Raw genomic sequence first — 15,565 nt, 5'->3', positions numbered from 1 at the left:
AAATCTATGTAATGTAGTGATCCTTCCTCAAAATTAATAATAATAAAATAGCTCAAATTATATAGTGTCGCAAAGCTTCTAAAGTTTATATGCATTACCTCATTTAGTTTTGACTACTGCCCTGTAAAGTAAATGCCAGAATTTTTCTCATTTTATAGCTAGCTAGGTAGCATTTTAGTTAGAGGCTAGATTTGGAGTCAGAAAGACTTGAGTTCAAATTCAGATACTTACTAGCTCTATGGCTATGGGCAAGTCTCTTATTCCCTTTTTGCTGCAGTTTCCTTATCTGTAAGATGGGGATAATAATAGTACTTCCTTCCCAGTACTTTTGGGAGAATTCAGTGAGATAATGATGATAACGTGGTTGGCACAGTGAATACCATAGAAATGTTAAACTATCACTATTATTATCATGAGCTAGTAGGAAGCTGATTATCAGAGGTGAAGCAATTGGCTTAGCTCCTCAAAACTGAAGAGCAACTTGCCCAGGATCCCATACCTCATCATTATCTGAGGCTGGATTTGAACTCAGGTCTTCCTGAGCCATTTTAGGATACTGCCTCTCCTAATTATGCAGATTTAGTGACATCTCACTGGGTCCTTTTAGTTGACAGCACTTTTTGAATCGCATGAATGCCTTTGGGGATGAGCTCTCCTGGTTGGCCTAATATTGAAGAAGAAAAGGAGAGATACTCAAAGAATGAAGAGAGGAGAAAAGATCTATTTGGAACAATCCTCTAGCTTCAAAGTCTAGATTTATTTACAGACAGGATGCTCCATTGTGTCTCTTAAGGGCCATATGCTTGTTTAGGTGTAACAACTCCTCAATCAACAAAAATTTACTGAGTTTTGACTATGGATAAAGAGCACCATGCCATAATGGTATAGTGAGGAGAGGGGGGAGGTTTAGAGAAGATATATATTCTTCACTGTCTCCCCTAGAGAAAGGAGGTCATTCTTTATCCAGGAACTGTGAATGAGTTTTGGTTTTTGGAGAAATGTATTTCAAAATAATTGCTTTCTTTTGTAATGCTTCACATTTTATTTTAGGGATTTAGAAACATGACTCTGAGCCAGGGCCCATAAGGATCCGCAGACTGCCAAAGGGGTCAGTGACATAAAAAATGATTAGGAATCCCCGGGCTAGAGTTTATGGTTTATTAGGAGTTAGACAAACCTGGAAAATGACAACATGCTATATTTTATCATCGTGTCTTAGAATGTCCAGTAACAAAGGGGCCAGATGCCTCTAGGGAAGGCTCTAGCCCACTGCATATTAGGGAAGGCATCATAGAAAGAGTGGCCTTTGAAAATGGGTAGGGATGTGACAAGCCAAAGAGGGAAGGAAAGGGATCTCAGGCTTAGAGGGCTATCTGAGAAAAGTCATTGGGGAAAATGAAGGGACATAATGCAGGCCAGTTTGTTGGAACCAGTTGGAACCAATTTTTTTTATAAAGCTTTTCTTTTATTTTTTTAATTACATGAAAAGGTAGTTTTTAATGTTCATCCTATTATAAGCTTTTGAGTTCCACATTTTTCTACTACTACTTTCCCTTCGCTCTCCCCCTCCCCATGGCAGTGAACCATCTTATACAGGTTTTACACTTACAATTGTGTTGAACACATTTCCATATTAGGCATGTTGTGGAAAGAATAAGAACTAAGAGGGGGGAAGCCTTGAGAAAGAAAGAAAAAACATAAAAGAAGTTTAAAAAGTGAACCTGGTCCGCTTTGCTCTGCATTTAGGCTCCATGGTTTTTCCTCTGGATGTGGATGGCATTTTCCATCATAAGTCCTTTAGAATTGTTACTGATCACTGAACTGCTGAGAGGAGCTGCGTCCCACATAGCTGACATCTCACAGTGTTGCTGTTGGTACATACAATTTTGTCCTGGTGATGCTCACTTCTCTCAGCATTGGTTCATGTAAGGCTCTCCAAGATTTCTCAAAGTACAGCCGCTCGTGATTTCTTACAGAACAAGAGAACTCTGTAACATTCATATACATATACCATAACGACTCCAGCCATTCCCCAATTGATGGGCATTCCCCTTAATTTCCAAATCTTTGCCACTATGGAAAGAGCTGCTATACATATTTTTAAACATGTGAGATTTTTACCATTTTTTGTGATCTCTTAGGAAAACAGACCTAGTAGTGGTGTTGCTGGATCAAAGGGGATGCACAGTGTTATTGCCCTTTGGGGGAAGTTCCAAATTGCCCTCCAGAATGGTTGAATCAGTTCACAACTCTACCAACACTACATTGGTAGGACAAAAGATTTTTAAGTGAAGTAAAGGAATGACATGTATTACAGATATTGTATGTATTACAGAGAGAGCTTCTTTTGAAGTTTTGAGGTTAGCTAGTCAGAGCATCATTGGATCACAAGGACCTCAAAGGGCAGCTGGTTCAACCTCACCCATTTTACAGATAGGAAATTGAGATCTGAAGAACTAAAATGGCTGGATCATGGAATCATAGATTTAGTGCTGAAAGGAACCTCCACAACTACTCTAACTCCTTAATCATTGAAATGTTGAGCATCTACACTGTGCTATGCCCTTGGATGAAGGTACAAAGTCCAAAGCAGTGCTAACTTGCATTCTGATGATAAAGTCCATAAGTGTAAAATAGATATTTTGCACAAATGTCTACACAAAATGTATAAAGATAAATATAAGATGGTTTGATAGGGAGGGCTCTAGCATCTGTAGGCTTCAGAAAGGACTTCATTTCAAAGATGTTGCCTCAGCTGCATGTTAAAAGAAAAAGAGGCATTCTGGGAGGCAGAAGTCAGGAGAGAATGCATTTGAGGTGTTGGAAAACAGCCATCACAAAGGCAGAGAGATGAGAGAAGAAGCTCAGGTGGTGAGAAAAAATAGGTATAAACAGGGTTTTGAAGGGTTTTAAAAGCTAAACAGGGGAGTCCCAGAGGCAATAGGGAGCCACTGGAGTTGATTAAGTGATCTTCAATTGAGGAAAGTCACTTTGTCAACCCTGTGTAGAAAGGCTGGAGTGGGGAAATACCAGAGGCAGGGAGATCAAGATGGTGACACGGAGGAAAACCTGAGGCCACATGGAATAGTAAGTGGCAAAGACATGATTTGAACACAGGTCCTCTGACTCCAAATCCAACATAGTTTCCATGGCACCATGTTGATTGAAGTCTGAATGAAGAGAAGTCTTGTAGTGAGGGGGTGGTCATCCAGGAGGGTCTGTATCAGGGGGATGGGAGGGGAACAGATGCAGGAGATGTTGTGGAGGGGGTTGGGAGAAGAATGGTTTGATTTGAATAGGAGCCAAGTGGTAACTTAACCATCTTAGTAACTGAACTTCATCTGTTTAGAGATACTTGATGAGATGAAGAATGGAATCATGTTTTATTTACTGGCATTTGACAGCTGTTAACCAGGGGAATGAGATACTCTGGCCTATCTAACTAAAAGGATACACCTGATCCCTTTCAGACAAAACCACTTTACTCTAGACATCAGGTGGATTGATTGGATGAGCAGATTGGCGAGGTGCATCTGTGAGGCACATCCAAGTGGGAGGCTTCCTTAATGAGAGTAAGTAAGGTGTGCCTCTTCTTTAATCCCATGAACATATATAAACTTGCAAGGTCCCTAATCCTTATCATTCTATTGCCTCTGGATTAAATGATCTCCCACAATAGCAGTCAGAAGGAACCTCAAAGGTTTTCTAGTTCAACCTTTACCCCAAATGGCTAGCAACTGGTTTATGTATAATAGCAGCCTTGTCATTCTTTAGTAATTCTTTAATCATAATGATGATGATGATGATGATGATGATGATGATGATAATTGTAATAATTATTTAGGTTTAATAATAATTCTTGGAATAATTCTTTAGGTATAATTATATTTCTTAGGAGTCTTGTCCTTCCTTGCAAACTGTCAAATATATTTGCAAAATAATCATTTCTAAACTTTCTCATGGTTTACTCCCCAAAAGGGAATGCAAAATTACCAGCTAACAGTCTCCTCATTTTAGGTGTTTTAGGTAGCATTATTTATTCAACTTTAATGCTTGCAAAATACTTGACAATATACGCTGGCAGGCAGGAACCATCTTTTGTGTTTGTATCTTCCAACCTTGGTACACAGTGGGGATTTAATAGATGTTGGGTGATTGAATCTGAGATTATCTTCTCATCTATTTGTATTCATTACTGTGGGCTTCTGGGGAGGACATGTTCATTTTAGGAAGAGATATCGATTTCTTGCTGAAGTTCACAACCTTTCAATTTTCCTTTCTTGTGTAATAATTTGCAGGACTAGGATGTGATGACGCCTTATCCTTCACTTCACTAGATAAATATTGAAATATTTTCTGTACTGTTTAATCCCATTCAATAACATTTTTATTAAGTCGGAAGTGCATGTTTTAATAGTATTTGAGTTGGTATTGCTTTCCCTAATTAAAGCCAGATGTTGTAAGAAATAAGTAAGCTGCCTCTTCTGGGTTTCCAGTCTGGCCATCTATTTCCAATTTCAGTCAAGTATGGAATGGGATCTGGCCAGAGACACTTGATACTTGCTAGCTGTGTGACCCTGAGCAAGTCACTTAACCCCGATGGCTTCACATCCAGGGCCATCTTCAGTCGTCCTGATTTCTATGTGGACACCGGACTGAGATAACCCTGGAGGAGAAAGTGAGGCTGGGGACTTAGCACAGTCCCCCCCTCACTCAAATCCAAATCACTTGCTTGACATGGCATCATCCCCCTGATGCCATCCGTCATCTTCTTCAAAAACAAAGGACAACCATCATTATTATCATCATGAGTGTTTTGATGCTGATCTGACAGTTTCCGTGTTAACACATTCACCCTTTTGTCTCTTTTAGGAGGTCCATGATTTACTGAAAGACTACGAATTAAAGTATTGTTATGTGGACAGAAACAAAAGAACAGGTAAGAGCTTTTCTGCTTTTCCCAGATCTTCCCTTCCCACTTCCATTCTGGCAAGAAGAAGTGGATCAGTAAGCAGCTAGTCCCTGCCTCCTTTTTCAAGACCATGTGCTTCAATTTCCTCATCTATGTATTGGTCTTGGATTATATGAGTCTGAATTCCTTTCCATCTCCTAAGTTCTATCATAATCTCTTATAATAGCCAAGTAGCTCTGTGACCCTGGGCTAGTCAATTAACCCAGCGTGCCTCAGTTTCCTCATCTGTAAAATAAGCTGGAGGAGGAAATGGCAGACCACTCTAGCATCTCTGCCAAGAAAATCCCAAATGGGGTTATAAAGAGCCCAACATAACTGAAGTGACCAAGTCACAACAGCAAATACAGAAGAAATATGAAGGAAGTAGAAACAAGACCAGGGGGGATCAGGGTGGGGAAGGTACAAGGAGTTGAGCAGTTGAGTCAGGAAAGACTTTTTGTTGAAGGTAATTCTACAAAAGTAGAGGTAGGACCACTCTGGGATGCTTTGTGATTCCTATGCACAGAGGGAAGAGCCTCCTGATCGGCTGAGAGACCTCAAACCTGAGGCACAGGTTCCCTATAGAAAGACTTTAAAAAGGAAAGAGAAGTATGGTTGCAGAAAGAAGGGGGTGAGATAGAAGTTGTCAATTTTAAAATGTCTAATGGGAACCCCTGCACTCTCCTACCCAGCATTCCCCTTGATTTCCAACACCTACAGTCCTAGAGAGTACTAAAAGTAGACTTTCCTGGTGAGATTGTTCTCTCCCTGGTTGAGCTAAGATTTTATTTTATCCCAGAACGTATTCTTGTTATTCATTCTAAAAGGTGTAATTTCCTCAATATTTGCTTTACCGTTTGTTTTGATAAATATGTTGTAGGTTATTCGTTGTTATTTTTTCTGTAACTAGTAAGAAGGAGCTCAGTTGACTGAGAGTAATTTAACTGTTACTCTCTCCTTTGAAGAAACCTAGGAAAGTGACTTTTATTTCACACTCCCAAAATCCAACAGAGTACAACCAGACTATCCCTACCTGAGGCATGGTAGATAGAATTCTAGTCCCGACCCCTTTAACAGATGCAAAGTGAAGAAGGAAGGTCTCCTTTTTGCAAAGGTAGAAATCAACATCTTTAGAAATGGGTTAGACCAAGGAGCAGCTTAATACTTACTTAGCTGTGTGGCCTTGGGCAAGTCACTAACCCCATTGCCTTAAATAAAAAACAGAAAAAAATTAAAAAAAAGAAACGGGCTAGGCCAGATCTCAGATAAAATTTCTATCTCTCCATGCCATATTTTGTCCAGTCATTTTGTGTTAGATAGCTCTCTGTCTTAACTATATTAGATGCCAATAAAGCACCTAAACCCCACTTTACAATCTGAACATTTTCTGATTAGCTTAGGGCATTGGAGAATGGACCAATAAGCTCAATTTAGCATTGACTGGTGGACAGATCACTAGATATTCTGGGAGATATTCTCATGCAAAAATAAACCATTCTTATCTGGGACCTTTGGAGGAAACAGGTGTTCCAGGATAAGAGAGGACTATAATAGACTAATCTAGTTCTGGTGAACTATATCTTAGTAAGACTGGGGCAGCTAGGTGGGTAGTGGATAAAGCACCAGCCCTGGAGTCAGGAGTCCCTGGGTTCAAATGCGGCCTCAGACACTTAATAATGACCTAGCTGTGTGGCCTTGGGCAAGCCACTTAACCCTGTTTGCCTTGCAAAAACCTAAAAAAAAAAAAACCCAAAAAAAGATAGCTTAGTACTTTTGGTACCATCAATTTGGAAGATTCTGTGTCTCTGTCTGCCTCTCTCTCTCTCTCTCTCTCTCTCTTTCCAAAATTTCCTACCATAATAAGAGTGTATATGAAATTCATTACACACATATATGCACATATGTTTGTGGGTGTTCTATAATCTATAACATATGCACATATAATGCGTGTCTATATGTGCATTTCACATATCCTTACCCTGGCATTCTATTTTTGAATTTCCATATTTTTCTCTTTCCTTGTAAATAAACCCTAAGGAAAATAACAGAAGGTGTTATTGGAGGATGGATTTCAAAATTCCAGGATCCAGAAGGGAGGAGGGACAGCACTGTAGTCAAATGGTATAGTCAACAAAAGACAAATCTATTTGATCTCAAGAGTATTTAGTGGAGGGAAGGTGATTTTGTTTGAATTTTGGAGTAGCAGAAGGGGAGTGGTGAACAAGGAGGCTGGAAGGATAGGTGGGGATGGTTGTAAAAGGATTTACAAATGAAGGAGAGGAGCTTATATTTGATCAAGCAGGCAATAAAGAACCCCTGGAGTTTACTGAGCAGGGGTCAATCTCCTGGAAAATACAATAGAAGAGATCAAGGGAATATGTCTAGGTGTTGAGAAGCAACACTGTACCAGAGACTGGGGAAAAAGAGGAAAAAATGAAGGGTGACATCATAGAATTTTAAGATGAAGTGAGATGGAAGAAAGAGCATCACTGAATAAAATAGCCTCTGTTTTCTCAGCAAAGTATGAGGCAAAAAACTCAATTTAGGAAAAAAAAAGAGGATAGCTGTAGTTGACTTCAGAAGGGAAGAGAAGGAGAATGAGGTCAGGAATCATCAGGGAGGAATAAAGCAAGTGAGCATGATGCTACCTCATGGATAGCACCGAGACTTGGTGGAAAATAACCCATGACTGACTGTGACAATGCAAAAATTAATTTTATTTCAAAATTGATTTAATAAAAGGGGTGGTGGAATAGTATTTGATGTTCAGAAGAAATACCTCTTTGTGAAAATCTGCCTTCCTGAGGGTCTTGCATGTTGGAAAGCTTTTGAGCAAGTATTAAAAGAGAATGAGACAGTATTTGAGTAGAAAAAAAAGAAATGAATGGGGAATTCTTTGAGCAGATGACCGAGTTGGCCCTAAGGCGGTTTGAAATTGTGATTGGAGGATGCAAGTCTCCTGCTGAGAGGGTGCTGAGCTTCGTGGTCCATTTTATCTTATGAATTGGATAGAATAGGCCACCCAGGGGACTATTGAAGACTTGATTCTGGCCAACAAGGAGAAATTGATTGTCAAATAGAAATGGGAGAAAATGGCAATTTCATTTTAGAGCTTGTGGTGGCAGAAAGTGTGTGTGTGTGTGTGTGTGTCTGTATGTCTGTGTGTGTATTTGTGTGTGTATCTGTGTGTGTGTCTGTGTGTGTGTGTGTGTGTGTGTGTGTGTGTGTGTGTGTGTGTGTGATGGGCCAGAGGTATGGTTAAGGTAGTACCAAATTTACAACATACAGTAGACTCTAGGAAGACAAATTTCCAGAATAGATAGGTGGGATACCAAACACTGAGAATCCAAAAAAGTAGTTGACTTAAGAGGACCAGGAGGCTACAAGCAGCAAATCCTGGCCATTCAGTGGCGGGGGAGGATGGGGGTAGGTACAGAAAAGTCAACATTGCTATATAGGAAACTAACTTAGCTAGTGGAGAATTTTTTAAAGTACGAAAAATGGAAGGCAGAAAACAGATAACTGAATACAAATATAGAAATAACACAGTCCCTGACAATAGTGCATTACAAAAAAAAAAAACAGGCTTCCATGAATTCTTTGAACAAATGGTCTTTTTGTTTTGTTTTGATAACACTTTCAGGGTATATTCAAATAGTCTTTATCACTTTGACAGTCTGTATACTGGCAGATTTTTCATTAAACATTTGACCAGTTTTCAGTCACTTCAGTTGACTGTTTTCCTTTGGGGCAGCTGTGTTGGACCTTCTGCCTCTGCTTCTGTTCTCCAGCTCCCATACCCCACACCTTCTTTCCACCTTCACATTGGATACCAAAAATCAAGTCAATGCTATGACTCCTGGAAGGGACTGCCACTCACTTTGTGTATGACCTTCCCTACCATTCCTCCCTGATCTCTCCTTCCTTGTAAGAATAGGTGCCATCTTGCTTTTTGTCTATGGATGCCCAACCTTCAGTGTAATAATACTGGTTTTTAGTAGGTGCTTAATGAATTAATTTTTTATTCTTTCTTTTGTTCATTTGATTCTATTCCATCCACAGAAAATATGTCACTGCTTTTCCAAAGCCTAGGCAGTATTGAGTTTTGTTGCCCATAATTATTTTGGCCAATGTGTCTAGTATGAAGGGGCAAGACAAAGTTGTTTTGATTCACATGTGTTTTATTATTCATGAGAATGAATGTTTTTTTTCAAATTTATTTATAATTTATTTTTATAAAATTATTTATAATTTTTGTTTTCCATTTTGAAAAATTGTCAGCCTTTAGTCACTTATCCATTATGACCCTCATGTTACCTTTTTATGTATTTTAGATTTCAATTTCTAATTCTTCCTGTTCAATGTATTTCCCCAATTTGATGTTTCCTATTCAATTATTTTGATTTTGTTATCTAGAAATTTAAAAAAAAGAGTATCAAGCATATCTAGCTTGTCCATAATAATCCTTTGTTTAGTAGAAGAAAAATATTTTCCTTCCAAAATTTAATGTTGTACTTAATAACTTTTCCTATCATTTTAATCTTTGATAGTTATAGTTTGTCTGAAATCCAACTGAATGTACCAAAGCACATGGTGTAGTATGATGATCCAAATCCATTTCCTACTAAACTGCAGTTTTCTCAAATAGATTCACTAGAAAATTCTTTTCCTTGATTTCATTTCTTTATATTTGGCACTATCTTATCCTACCCGTGGTCAATATTTCTCTCTCTCTCTCTCTCTCTCTCTCTCTCTCTCTCTCTCTCTCTCTCTCTCACACACACACACACACACACACACACACATCCACACAGACACTTTTCCCTATCATAAGCTCTAAAATGATGTTGTCATTTCTCCCATTTCTATTTGACATTTTTTTACATTGTACATATTTGCTTGAACAGATACTCTATTCCACTGATCTGATTTTTGTCTAATATTGGATAGTTTTGATAAGAGCTGCTGTAGAGTAGACCTTAATGTCTTGACGTGAAGAACTCTATCGATAGCTTTCTTTTTCCCCAGTATGCTCTTTTATAACCCAATAACCCATCCATGATTGCTAATTGTCCTACCAAGGGTTTATACCTTTCATCATTTCAGTCATTATAGCTTTAAAGTTATCTTATGTAGGCATGGCGTATTTCTAGGCATTAATGTCAAAATATATGGTGGATTTTGTTATAATGAATTTAAATATATATTTTCCATGATATTTGTTGCTGGTTTAAATGACTTGTAAATTAATCTTGAATCCTGTATCTTTGCTATATACATTTTCTCCATTAATGACTATTGGATTAAATAACTATTAACTTATTATTCTCCCTCTATCATATCTTTCCTCCTCTCCCATCTATCTTCCCCACAACTGACAATTCATTTTGGTCACAGAAAATTATTTAGTCATGAAGGGAGTTACTCCCTCACTCAAAAGTATTCAGTAGCTCCCTATTTCCTCAAGACCAAAACACAGACCCTTTAGACTTGCTTTCACAATCCTGTACAATCTGTCTCTTACTTTTCGCTATGGTCCAGACAAACAGAACTATAAACTGTTCCCCTCAGCTTGATGTGCTACTACTCTCTGTCACAACTGGTCCAAGTGCCTAGAATTCCTTCCTTCCTCATCTCTACCTCTTATAATCTTCAAGGTCCAACTTTGATGCCACAATGGAAAGTCTTCCCTGATTCTGTGACTTTATTTGGTTTCCTTATGGTTAGGATATATTTTCCTTTTTTTTTTCCTTTTTCTGTTTTTAGCCCCAGAGCAAGCTCAGGATCTGTTGTATACACAGAAGACATTTTTTTTTTGCAAGGCAAATGGGGCTAAGTGACTTGCCCAAGGCTACACAGCTAGGTAATAATAAAGTGTCTGAGGCTGGATTTGAACTCAGGTACTTTAGGGTTGTTGCTCTATCCACTGTGCCCCTAGCCGCCCCTCCACAGAAGACATTTAACAAAAGATGATTCGCTTCATTAGAATTGCAACTCTTAAACATCTGGTGGTTCCCACTTTGGATGCCAACAGGCCCAGACATATGAACTCCTTACTGATAATTAATGCTTTGGCAATGTAGCCTTTTCCCTTAAAAATTAACACTGAAGCCAGTTTTCTTGATTCCACTATTCATAAACTTTACTAAATGGATAGTCTAGGAATAAGGGAGAACTTGAGCAAAAGCATGGAGGCGTCCAAAGTCTATTCTTGCTATAGCCATAAGGGAAGCAGAGAGGTCACTAAGTGGTGGGGCGGGTAGAGCACTGGCCTGGCTTGCAGGAAGACCTGCCTCAAATACTTAGGAACTACACAACCCTGGGCAATTCACTTGGTCTGTCTGTGCCTCAGTTTCTTCATTTGCACATTGAGGGGATTCTATATCCGAGCACCTATGATTTGACAGCAAAGACAAACCAGTGTGACTAAGAAGTTTGAAGTTAACGTGGAAGATAATAGAGAATTTTTGAAGACTTATGAGCATTAGACTGTGTGAGGCACCTTTCTTGTCAGTAACATAATTAACAACTGAAGATTAATTACCTTCTAAATAATAGAATCAAGAGTATGGGGAGGAAAAGAATCCATTCAGTTCTTTCCAGGACGGTGGGTCCTGATTAGCTACCTTCACTGAGAAGGAGGTGCCTTCCTCTTAGGAAAAAGTCAGACCTCTTGATTTTAAATGGATTTGTCCCTTGGAAAAAAAGAAGAGGAAGAACCACCATGCACCTCTTTATCTAACAGAGTTAGGAGAGATGAGATGTTGCTTCCTACAGTCTATGAGGAGAAACTGAAGAGTTAGTTGTGGTTGGTTGGTGGAACTTGTAGTAATAAGTGTTCTTTTTTTTTTTTTTAGGGTTTTTTTGCAAGGCAAATGGGATTAAGTGACTTGGCCACATAGCTATGTAATTATTAAGTGTCTGAGGCCAGATTTGAACTCAGGTTGTCCTGACTCCAGGACCGGTGCTCTATCCACTGTGCCACCTAGCCGCTCCTAATAAGTATTCTTGAATCACTTTGCTTCATTCTTTCTTTCCAGATGAAGTGGAGAGCTGAGCCACGGCTCCTTCTCATTAAGTAGTAGTTAGAAAAGCAGAAAATGTGGGATCTGCTCTGTTTCTGCTCCCTTATGAATCAGGGGAGCAGAGTTCCCCTCTGCCCCATTTCTCCCACCCTTTGAACAATTCCAGTAGAATTACAGGGCTATAAAACAAAAACTCCAAAATCAGAAGCATTCTATATAATAGTAACAAAATTCAAGAGCCAAAGATAGAAAGGGAAATCCCATTCCAAATATCTACAATTGCACAAAATATCTGGGGATTTAATCAGCCAAAGCACATAAAATTATAATTGAAGAAATAACAAGATCTGAAGAACATTGTACACAGTAGTAGCAACATTCTACGATGATCCACCATGAATGGCAGTTGTTCTCTGCAATACAGTGATCCAAGCTAATTCCAAAGGACTTAGGATGAAAAATGCTATCCATATGCGAGCTACCTCTAGAGAAAGAAGATGGAATCTGATTATAAATGGAAGCATACTTGTGAAATTTTCTTTGTTATTTTTTTGTTTTCTTTTGCAACATGGTTAATATAAAATATTTTTTGCATGACTGCTAATGTATAGGTTATATCAAATGGTTTCCATTCACAAGGAGGGGAGAGGGGAGGGAGGGAGAGAATCTGGAACTCAAATTTCTTTTTAAATGAATGTTAACAATGTTTGATTACAAGTAATTGAGAAAAAAAATTTAAATAAAATAATTGAAATAGCTAGAGGAATATTCAGTGCTTATGGCTGTACTATGTCAATAAAATAAAAATGACAATACTATCAAAACTAGTTTGCAAGGGGCGGCTAGGTGGTACAGTGGATAGAACACCGACCCTGAAGTCAGGAGTACCTGAGTTCAAATGCGGCTCAGACACCTAGCTGTGTGGCCTTGGGCAAGTCACTTAACCCCACTGTCTTGCAAAAAGCCTAAAAAAAACCCCCTAGTTTGCAGTTTTAATGCTGGAATAATCAAATTATCATATGGACACTTTACAGAACTATAATATCATAAAATTTATTTGAAAAAATAAAGTATCCAGTATATCAAGGGAAATAATGAATAAAGGAGAGACAAAGGTAAGGAATAGTACTTCTAGGGTAGATATATAAAGTCATAGGCAAAAAGTTCTTTTAGATCTCAAAATATTTTATTAAAAGTCAATCATCTGGGCGGCTAGGTGATGCAGTGGATAGAGCACTGGCTCTGGAGTCAGGAGTACCTGGGTTCAAATGCGACCTCAGACACTTAATAATGACCTAGCCGTGTGGCCTTGGGCAAGCTACTTAACCTCATTGCCTTGCAAAAAACCTAAAAAAAAAAAAGTCAATCATCTGACATTTGTTTAAAATGGAGAGAGAGAGAGAGAGAGAGAGAGAGAGAGAGAGAGAGAGAGAGAGAGCAATAGAACTAGAAAACATCAATTATTTAGGAAAGAACTCTCTAGCTGAAAAAAAATGTTGGAAAACCTGGAAAGCAATTTGCACAAATTGAACTTAGACCAACACCCTTTGCTTTATTTCACAAAATATTATGTAGTTTCTTAAAAATTAGAGGAGAGACAGATTATATTCTATTATAGCTGTGAGTAGTCGATGAATTCTTTTTTGGTTTTTTTTTTTTCGTTTTTGCAAGGCAAATGGAGTTACGTGGCTTGCCCAAGGCCACACGGCTAGGTCATTATTAAGTGTCTGAGACTGGATTTGAACCCATGTACTCCTGACTCCAAGGCTAGTGCTTTATCCACTGTGCCACCTAGCCGCCCCGGTAGATGAATTCTTAACCAAATCAAGAATAAAAGCAATTATGGAATATAAAATAGATAACTCTTATTATATGAAATTGAAAAGCTTCTGAACAAATAAAATTAATGCATCTAGAATAATAATGAGGAAAAAATCTTTGAATCAAATTTCTCTGCTAAGGTATAGCATCTAAAATATATAAATAATTATTAGGCAAGTAGAAGACTAAAAGTCATTCTCAAGGCAAATGGATATGGGCAATTTTCAAAGAATTGCAAATTATTAACAGTTACCTAAATATTGTTCCAAATCACTAAAAATATGAGAAATATAAATCAAAATAACTTGATTTCACCTGATATTGTGTCAAAACTACCAAAATTTGGAAATACTCATCGTTGAACAGTTATGGGAAGATAGGCATACTAGTGCATTGGAGGAACTGTAAATTTGTACAGTCATTTGCAATTATACAAATAAGGAGGTTAAGGTGTTCATATTCAGAGATTCCATTACTTATACTCCAAGGACACATTGATTAAAAAGAATGGTTCCATGGATCCCAAAATATTTATGATGATGCTTTTTTGTGATATCAAGGATTTGGAAACTAAGTAGATACCCATCACTTAGGGAGCTAGCTAGCAAAATTGTGGAATATGAGGGTAAAAATTATTGCTGTGCTATAAGAAATGATGTGTGTGATGAATGCAGAGAAGCATAGAGCTACATAAACTAATGGAGAGTGAAGTAAGCAGAACCAAGAGGACAATATATACAATATAAAACAAGGTAAACAGAAAACAAAGCCACAAAATAAAATCAAAAGTAATTGCTAGAAAATTACAAAGAATAAAAATGGCTCAATAGAAGAGATAAAGATGGACAACTCACTTACCCCTTCCCCCTTTCCTAGAGGTACAAGATTCACAAGTGTTGTACTTTGGACATATTCTTAGACTTTTTCAACATAATAATTAGTTATGCTGATGATTTTCATCTTTTTCTTGTTTTCTCTTGAAAAATATTGTGTTTTATGGGATGACTCTGGAGAGGAGGAGATGAAGAGGGCGGAACTGGAGAAATTATGTTGATGTAGAAAAATACATCAACATATTTAATTTAAAAAATACTATTACAAAACCAGGGAAGTGGTACTGGATATCTCTTCTAGGTTCTTGGTAGCGGGAATAGAAAGGAGATGTAGGGGAAAAATGTTGCAAGAAGATATTTAAGACTCATTTGTAATCTGGCTTCTACCTACCTTTCCAAACTTACTTCACATTATTTCCTTTAATATTCAGTTCACCTGAACTATCAGCTGTCCCCTGAATGTACCTTCATCACCTGTATCAATGGACTCTCACAAAGCATTTCCTGGGTCTAGGGTTGACTCCCTACTCAATTACTTCCCTCTCAGTCCTCATTTTTAGTTTCCTTCCAGACTTTGGTGTTACTCTCAATGAACCCTCTACTTTCCCTCACCAACATTCTGATACTTTAACCTTCAGTCTTTCTTCTATCCTTTGGTATCAACATATATATCTAAATCTATCTATCTCTCTATCTCTATCTGTCTCTATCTCTATCTATCTCTATCATCTCTATATCTATCTATATCTATATCTGTATATCTATATCTGTATATCTATCTATCTGTCTATCTATAAATATATATATATATATATATGTCATCCCAAGTATATCAACATTTCAGAGGCCAATACGCACCAATACGCGCCTGCTACCCGATATTTGCCAAATAAAAGTGTGTTGATTGATTGTTCTTCATTCAATACTTTGCTCAG

At 37.9% G+C, this 15,565-nt stretch overlaps 1 protein-coding gene across 1 annotated transcript in view; it reads left to right on the top strand.

Annotated features, from left to right (window-relative positions):
• The window catches only part of RAVER2 (ribonucleoprotein, PTB binding 2), an 88,001-nt gene that overhangs the window by 33,985 nt on the left and 38,451 nt on the right, over positions 1-15,565 (top strand). Inside the window, exon 2 of the mRNA XM_074220633.1 lies at positions 4,873-4,939. Within this exon, the coding sequence (XP_074076734.1) occupies positions 4,873-4,939 (67 nt within the window). The remainder of the gene's footprint in view (positions 1-4,872; positions 4,940-15,565) is intronic.

This window comes from Macrotis lagotis, chromosome 2 (genome assembly GCF_037893015.1).
Source record: "Macrotis lagotis isolate mMagLag1 chromosome 2, bilby.v1.9.chrom.fasta, whole genome shotgun sequence".
In the NCBI taxonomy this organism is placed as follows: domain Eukaryota; kingdom Metazoa; phylum Chordata; class Mammalia; order Peramelemorphia; family Peramelidae; genus Macrotis; species Macrotis lagotis.
Note: the sequence above shows the minus strand (reverse complement) of the source record. Positions and strands in the feature narration are given on the sequence as shown.